Below are 8,854 nucleotides of genomic sequence, written 5' to 3'. Positions count from 1 at the left end.
CCAGGACCTCCTCCTTTTTTTATTTTCAAGTTTTTTTCAACTGAGGAAAGGGCACCCGCTCTCGAGGGAGTCGCTGTTCCTATCTAGTATAAGGGGAGCCTAGAGAACGCTAGAAGTCTTCCTCACGTCTTCCCCCCACAGCCCCACGTACTCCATTCCTTTCCAAGTTCGTGGAATCATCAGATACACAAAGAGGACAGTCTTCCACAAACATTTCCAATCCACGCTCTATACCTCCTGTCTGTCATCACAGTCTGCCCCTATTCCCCACCTTGCTACAGCCTGAGGTTCTATGAACTGGCCCTGTGCTTAATTCATACTTGAGATGGGACCTCCAGAGGGACACCAGATGCCTGGATGAGCAGGAGAATAAGGGGCTCAACTGGTGGTGGGGAAGAATACCAGGTAGTCCTCTACATCACCTCTCCGGAGATTCACTATGACTTGTCAGTGGTTGGGGTTCACAGACTCAGAGAAATATACAGATAACACAAGCACAGAAACATGCAGGTAGAGAACACCTCCAGCCTCTTCTGGGCACTCAGGTGCCGGACTTAGGTCCAGGCTCACATAGACCCACACTGTAGACATAGGCAATACCTTGAGGGGAACGCGCGCGCGCACACACACACACACACACACACACACACAGAGGAACAAACAATAGGGGCCACCCAGACAGTGCCACAGGACACACACACAATGGACACACCCCCATATGCTGGCAGGAATCCCTAAAACCAAACCTGTCCAGGGGCCCAACCTCACACCCCACGGTATATTGTCCCTCAGAGTCCAGGCTCCATCACCTCACTCCAGGTGCAAGGGTCTGCTCGGCACAGGCCAAACTTATGGAGCAGGGAGACCACCTGGAATGCATCCCCCCAATGTGGTATCATGTTGAGACCAAGCCTCTCCTTCAGGAAATGCTTGTACTTCAGTGCTGGGGTCCAATCCCAGCAGGTCCAGGGGTCCCCAAAGGTGTGGATGGAGTCGGCGAAGAAGGAATGACACGAAGACAGCCTTCAGTTGGTCAGCAGCCTAGTCAGGACCTATAGCCAGGATCTCCAGCCAAAGTTCTGGTCGGAGTTCTGGTCAGGAACTGATGAGGATCTGACGTTTATTGTCTTGTTACATCCGTATTTATACCAGCCGATTTTAATCCTGTCAATTTCTATTACAAGGTGTTTCTCATCTTCATTCCAGGGAGTAAAGACCATGTAGCTTAACTACCCGCCTGGCACTTAATTAAGGGGTTGTATCCCCTCCCTAACCTCAGGGAAAGATCCCCACCTGGGGAAACAACCTTTCTCGGAGAGGTGACCTTGGTTAAAACACATGGCGCTAAAGGGAGCAAACATATTAAAAACAGTATGCTACATACGCCAGGTCCACTGAAACACATACTGTGCAGATGCCTCTTTCCTGCAGCGACTGCATCAAGCAGCAAGGATGGACCGGCCTCCGGCACTTCAGAATGGTCTCACCATTAAAAACACACAGCACCATTTTCTGGAGAATCCATGCTACCTCCAGGACTGGTTGGGCAGTGGTATTTTTAATGAAATGAAAATGGAAAAAATTACCCAGAAATGCAAAAATAGAGAGATTCAAACAATGCCCGCGGAGCTTAGGAGAGTGTATGGGCTGCTCAGAGGTAGGTGAACTTATTTGAGGTCCTCAAGTATTAGGGGCTGCTCCAGAATGCCTGGGAGGGATCTGGGCTCCTCAACCACCTGAATCCAAAATAGCTCAGTCTCAACCCCTGGCTGGAAGGTGCTGAGACCACAAAGCCCATGTCCAGGCCCAGAGCTTTTCCCAGCCCCTTAGGGTTTAGTCTCAGGGAGCTCAGATGTCATAATTACTTGTGGGTGACTCTTCAGCTTAGCCCCAGTTCCCCACCCTCCACACTGACAGCAGGGCCCCTCCCCTCCTGTCCTCTCCCTCACTGTGTGCTCTGCCCTCATGAGAACCCTTATGGCTGGTTCACCACAGGGAAGCTGCCTGGTTTGTGATGGTGTTTGCATATGTTGACTCGTTTGGTGAAAAAACACACAAATATATTGCTCAGAGAGCAAGAGAGAGAAGAATAGGGAGAGGGAAACACCCATTTTGTGTTCCACTAATTCTATACATTGTTTGATTCTGTTTTTTTCAAAATATATTTTACTGATTTTTTACAGAGAGAAAGGGAGAACGATAGAGAGTTAGAAACATCGATGAGAGAAACATCGATCAGCTGCCTACTGCACACCTCCTACTGGGGATGTGCCCACAACCAAGGTACATGCCCTTGACTAGAATCGAAATTGGACCCTTCAGTCCACAGGCTGACGCTCTATCCACTGAGCCAAACCAGTTAGGGCATGATTCTTTTTTTAATATAAGCTTTATTTTTAATTTAAAGAAAAACTGAAAACGAGTATTTTTTACAAATTATACCAACACTGAAAACGTAATTTGGGAATGTTGAACATTAGTTCTCAATTCAAAATAATGACATGTCTTGGTGTTGGCTAATGTAAAGTTTATTTAAACCTAGTACTTTTATATAAGCTTAACCATTTCATCCTTCCTAAAATTCAGTGATTATGATTCAACTTTAGAAGGTTAAAGCAGTCTTCTATGTAAAACCCCATATACCTTTTTGAAATACAATATATTTACACCAGCGAGGAAATGATAAAAACCTGTAAAAACCACATGGGACTTGCCAAAAAGGCTGCCTACATACAGAAGGAGCATTTCGCCTCAGCACACACACACACGTGATCCAACAGACTCCCTCACGTTGTCTTACACAGCAACCTGCGTGGTTATAAATGCCGCTCTAGCATGTATGAACTGAAAATAACATGTTTTAAAAGGTCCTTGAAGACACAGGGGAGTGGAATGAGCCCGCCCTGAGAGCAGCACCACACAGGCTGTTAGGAGGATGTGGCCGAGCTGCCAGCCCAGCTGGCTCCGCCCCTGGGGAAGCAGGCCCCGCCCCGTGGGAACAGGGCCCACCCCAGGGAAGCAGGCCCCACACCAGGGAAGCAGGCCCTGCCCTCAGAAAGCTGGCGGAGGACCCAGAAAGACTGATGGTCTTGCCAAAACCGGTTTGGCTCAGTGGATAGAGCATCGGGCTGCGGACTGAAGGGTCCCAGGTTCGATTCCGGTCAAGGGCATGTACTTGGGTTGCGGGCACATCCCCAGTGGGAGATGTGCAGGAGGCAGCTGAACGATGTTTCTCTCTCATCGATGTTTCTAACTCTCTATCTCTCTCCCTTCCTCTCTGTAAAAAATCAATAAAATATATTAAAAAAAAAAAAGACTGATGGTCTTTTTGATGATCTCCAAGGCCTCCTGGACCTCGTCCTCCTTGATGACCAGAGGAGGTGGAATCTGATGATGTCGCCATGGGTAGGCTTGGCCAGAAGTCCATTATCTCGAAGGCGCAGGCGAACCTTCCAAGCATCGGAATCTTTGGTTTCCCCGGTGACGGTGGCATCCAGCAGCCCCTTCCCATGCATTGCGGTCACGATGTCCCAGGGCAGCTTCCTGAGCTCATTCTCTTCTTCCAAAACTTCGCAGGCGGCGTTGGCCCCGCGGCTGCCCAGGGGGTTGCCCCTGTACGTGGAGCCGCGCTCCCCAGGCTGGATGGTCAGCATGATCTCGTGGTCACACAGCACCGCCCACACGGGGTACAGGCCCCCGGAAGGGCCTTGCCCAGGAGGACGAGGTCAGGCCTGACGTTTGCATGGCCGACTGCCAGCCATCGCCCAGTCCTGGCCAGTCCTGTCTGGGTCTCATCCAATAAACAGGACTGGGTGCCTGGCGCAGAGCTCGCGCACACCCCTCAGGCAGCCTGGGTCGGGACAATGACGCCCGCCTCGCCCTGAATGGGTTCGACCATGAACGCAGCAACGTTTGGATCCTGAAGAGCACGCTCAAGAGCAGGTAGGTCGTTGTAGGGAATGATCTCGAACCCCGGCATGAAGGGGACAAAGCCGTCGTCGCTGCTGGGGTCCGTGGAGCTGGAGATGGCACACAGAGTCCTGCCCCAAAAGTTTCCAGCTGAGAAGACGATCTTGGCTTTGTCCTTGGGGATGCCCTTCACGGTGCAGCCCCACCACCGCGCCAGCTTGCAAGCGGTCTCCCCGGCCTCCACCCTGTCTATGCTCGTGGGGAGAACCTGGTGGTAGTTGAAGAGCTTTGTGACGTTCTCCTCGTCTTTGCCCGGCACGTTGTTGTAGGAGGCCCGCGAGGTTGGCGTCAGCTTCCCCGCCTGGCTCTTCAGGGCGTCCACAATCTTGGGGTGGCAATGCCCTTGGTTGACGGCGCTGTGCGCACTCAGAAAATCAAAGCGTTTCCTGCCTTCCGCATCCCACAGGGAAATACCTGTCCCTCTCTCCAGGGTGACCAGTAAGAGGTGGTAAAGAGCGTCCCAAAATTCAGGCAAGATTTGAATTTTGCGTGAGCATTAACAATGGCAAAAAATAAAAGCCCAATTTTACTTGGTTTATTGAATCAGATTTTAATATTTGTTACCCTGTGATTTCAATCCCTTCAATTTGATAAGCATTACCAAGTACCAATTATGGCCCAGGAGCAGAGACAATCAAGACCAAGGCTTTGCGTGTGTACCAGCAAAGCTGTGGAGGCCATTTACCCGTTGTCCTATTCCATACAAAACCCTATACTGTATACATTTTGAATCAATAAAAAATTTACAATTTTTAATTATAAACCTGTGTTTTCTATCAAAATTACTTCTTGCGTGAATTTTGGGACACCCTTTAGTTGTGAGCGCCATACTTGGCTTCCCCGTTCAAAAACGTCATCCGACCATAGAGGGCCTTGGACCATCTTCTTAGTCGCCACGGATGTAGGAGAAGTCACTGGCGTGTGGGCGCCCCGCCACAGTCTGCAGACGAGCTAGCTTGGAAAGCATCGTGTCCGCAGAGAAAGAATTCCACCAACCAGCTACCCTTTCTCCTGCGGTTAGGATGGAAATGCAGATTGCTCAGCCTGGATCCAGGGACGACCTGCTGGGTCCAATAATCCCTGGGGGTGCCTCTGGCGCCAGAACCAGCGGCTATGTCTTGGTGGCAGCACATTGTTTGATTCTTGCATGGAGCCTGACTGAGGATGGAACCCACAACCTTGGCACTACTGAGATGATGCTTTAATCAACTGAGCTCTCTGGCCAGGGAGAAACTTATCAGGGGTTTTTAGTAAAATAAGTCACTAATGTATCTGAGAATAGTAGATACCAGAACCACTGAGATGAGAGGTAGTGATGGAAGACAACAATTCTCAGGTCACGCATCCCGGAACCAGAGAGGAGGGAGCCCGATTCTGGGTTGTGTCACCTGACAACTGCCCTCTCATAATCCAGGACCCCTCAGCAGGTATCGGAGAGCTGGTTTCGGCCCAATTCCCTGCAGGCCAGGCCGTAGGAACTCACCTGCCAGAGGGATCCCACTCATTCCACAGACACCCTTGAAGCCAAGGCGCTGCCCCAGGTGGAGCCTAATGGGGAGGGACCGGGGAAGGTTGGCATTAGGCTGTGTCAGACCCGTCTCAGCCAGTCCCACCCCACTTGTCACTTTCTAATTAATTTCCTTTCAATGTGCACAAGTCCATACACCCAGTCACTAGTAAAACAAAATGATATACTACTGAAATATCTTATGTCCATGTTCAATGCCATCATTTTCGCAGTTGGAATGTAGTTATGACATTTACACAAGGGAAATTTTCAACTACCACAAACCTAGACTTCAATGTATCATTAAATGCTTAAACTTAAAGAACACTGGTGGAGAATTAACAATGCAGATTAAATGTATAAGTGTCTGGTACAAGTGGGCTATAAATCATACATAGGGTAAAAATTGAGAAAAACCATTTTGTTTATAGAATTCAAAAACCAAGAATACCATATGGCCAAAAAATCAGTCGAGTCACTGAGGACTGAGTGAAATTGAAACATATGTCTTAGAGGCTGCACCGCCCTCCTATTGGTTAGAATAGAATAATAAATTAAGTTTAAAAGTAAACAAAAAATCCTGATCATTTTAACAAAGAAGATAAAGACAGTGAAAGAAATACATGAAGAAATCATCACCATCAAATATCATTATGGAAATGAAGTTAAAACAAAAGCGAGTTAACAGTACACTCATTGATGGGGCTAGTACTTAAAGAGATTAACCTTTGCATGTGCTGGCAGAGTTGCATAGAATTTTCTGGGTGGGTGGGAAGGCAAACTGATTGACCATTTGAGGTCATAGTTCCATATATGTTGAAATGTACCACATTCACTGACACTGGAACAGTTTAATAAGACATACATCTGTAGAAAGAATGGAATACAATATTCTGAGCTGTTTTATTTTTAAAACCCCAAACGTAGAAATAACTGAAATTATAGGCGGCTCAATAGTAAAAGTGGTTATCCATAGAATACAATATTTTCTAGAAATAAAAAATTATTTATATAAACGTTAGTGTTAAATCTCAAACATCTGTATAGCATGAAGGAAGCCAGTGTTTGTTAAAAAGAATTCACCTTATAGTGCCAATAAATTTATGAAAAATATGAACTACTCTATTGTAAAGGAAGGTAAATCAATGTCTGCATGGAGGGTTGGGGAAGCAGAAATATTACAAAATGACTGGGGGTAAATACAGAGTGTGGCAAATTCAGGTTTAGAGTAGTTGGTGTTGAAAACAATGCACTAATAAATAACAACACAAATATAAAAACACCCTTAAAAAAAAGATCATAAACCAGAGCAGAGGAGAGCACAGAGTTTGCAGGTTGGTGAATAAAAAACCCCCAAAATTTATCAAAGCATAATGTGAGTACCACTATGTCCCTGAAAGAGGTAGCACTGCTTAGCTGAGAACAGCTGCTCTGGATGAATCCTGGGTCAGGTCCATTTTCTAGTCATAGAGAAATGAATGAAGATACTGCCAAGAGCTTGGAGGAATCATAATTACCACAAGCAGAAGCGAGAACACAGAATACATTCCCCTGAGCACCCAGGGAATGTGACCGATGCACACTCCTCAGGTGAGGCAGGTGTTAGCTGTGAAATCTCTTTAGTGATAAACACTCACAGTGACATCATTTGGGTTGTAGGTCTGGACATGTTAGCAAGTACAACACAGATCCTTCAAGTCTCACTTGTACCTCAATTTTATGACAAATCTAGCAGAGTGTATGTTCTCATTAAAGGGGTTTACATTCATGTAAATGGGTCCCATCGAGCCCCTAAAGTGTTCTTATTCTTAGTGAGAAAAATAAAACATTCCCTGCACATTTACATCTTTTCTCCAGTGTGAAATTACAGGTGTCTAACCAGGTTATAGTTGTAGCTAAAAGGAATCCCACACTCACTACACTCACCAGTGTGAACTCCCTTGTCTTCACTGGGGATAGAGCTTTCACTAAAGGATTTCGCACATTAACTACACTCATATGGCTTTTATCGAGTGTGAACTCTGTGGTGTTTCCTGAGGGCAGACCTTTCACTGAAATGCTTCCCACATTCACTACACTCATATGGCTTTTCTCCAGTGTGAACTCTGCGGTGGTTAGTGAGGGCAGCCTTTTGTCTGAAATGTTTCCCACAATCGCTACACTCATATGGCTTTTCTCCAGTGTGAACTCGTTGGTGTATAGTGAGGGCAGCCTTTTGTCTGAAATGCCTCCCACAATCGCTACACTCATATGGCTTTTCTCCAGTGTGAACTCGTTGGTGGATAGTGAGGGCAGCCTTTTGTCTGAAATGCTTCCCACATTCACTACACTCATATGGCTTTTCTCCAGTGTGAACTCTGCGGTGTATAGTGAGGGTAGCCCTTTCTCTGAAATGTTTCCCACAATCGCTACACCCATATGGCTTTTCTCCAGTGTGAACTCTGTGGTGTATAGTGAGGGCAGCCCTTTCACGGAAATGCTTCCCACATTCACTACACTCATATGGCTTTTCTCCAGTGTGAACTCTTTGGTGTATAGTGAGGTTATACATTTGACGAAAGGATATCCCACATTCACTACACTCATATGGCTTTTCTCCAGTGTGAACTGTGTGGTGTTTAGTGAGGTGAGACCTCCGACGAAAGGATATCCCACATTCACTACACTCATATGGATTTTCTCCAGTGTGAACTCTGTGGTGTATAGTGAGGGCAGCCTTTTGTCTGAAATGCTTCCCACATTCACTACACTCATATGGCTTTTCTCCAGTGTGAACTCTGTGGTGTCTAGTGAGGGCAGCCTTTTCTCTGAAATACTTCCCACATTCGCTACACTCATATGGCTTTTCTCCAGTGTGAACTCTTTGGTGCACAGTGAGGTGACACTTTTGACGAAAGGATATCCCACATTCACTGCACTCATATGGCTTTTCTCCAGTGTGAACACTGTGGTGTTTAGTGAGGGCAGCCTTTTCTCTGAAATGCTTCCCACATTCGCTACACTCATATGGCTCTTCTCCAGTGTGAACTCTTTGGTGTACAATGAGGCGACACTTTTGACGAAAGGATATCCCACATTCACTGCACTCATAAAGGCTTTTCTCCAGTGTGAACTCTCCCATGTGGAGGGTGGTAAAACATTTGTCTACACACTTCCCCACATTTATTATACTCAATAAAGCATATCTCCAGAGCAGAGACCTTTCCTGATAAGCAACTTTTCTGTTTCTGGCTGTCAGCTCCTTCACATTCCCACCTGCTGATGATGTCTTTTTCCCACCGAGAAAATTCCTGCGAATTCTCATGTTACTGTGTGGCCTTCATAAGTGTTAAGAGGTGGCCGGCTGCTGAAGAGCCTTAACATGGCTGGGGGAGTCTT

At 46.8% G+C, this 8,854-nt stretch overlaps 1 protein-coding gene and 1 pseudogene across 1 annotated transcript in view; both read right to left on the bottom strand.

Moving 5' to 3' along the window:
• Positions 1 to 3,300: 3,300 nt before the first annotated feature.
• Positions 3,301 to 4,936, bottom strand: LOC111822997 (annotated as a pseudogene).
• A 2,545-nt stretch (positions 4,937 to 7,481) lies between these two features.
• Positions 7,482 to 8,854, bottom strand: part of LOC102427126 (zinc finger protein OZF-like) — a gene marked incomplete at its 5' end in the record, with an annotated part of 9,385 nt that continues 8,012 nt past the window's right edge. Inside the window, 1 exon segment of the mRNA XM_023748974.1 lies at positions 7,482 to 8,512. Coding sequence (XP_023604742.1) covers positions 7,482 to 8,512 — 1,031 coding nt within the window.

The sequence above is a fragment of the Myotis lucifugus genome, unplaced genomic scaffold (assembly GCF_000147115.1).
Source record: "Myotis lucifugus unplaced genomic scaffold, Myoluc2.0 scaffold_2211, whole genome shotgun sequence".
NCBI classification, from domain to species: Eukaryota; Metazoa; Chordata; class Mammalia; order Chiroptera; family Vespertilionidae; genus Myotis; species Myotis lucifugus.
This window is presented reverse-complemented; position numbering and strand designations above follow the sequence as displayed.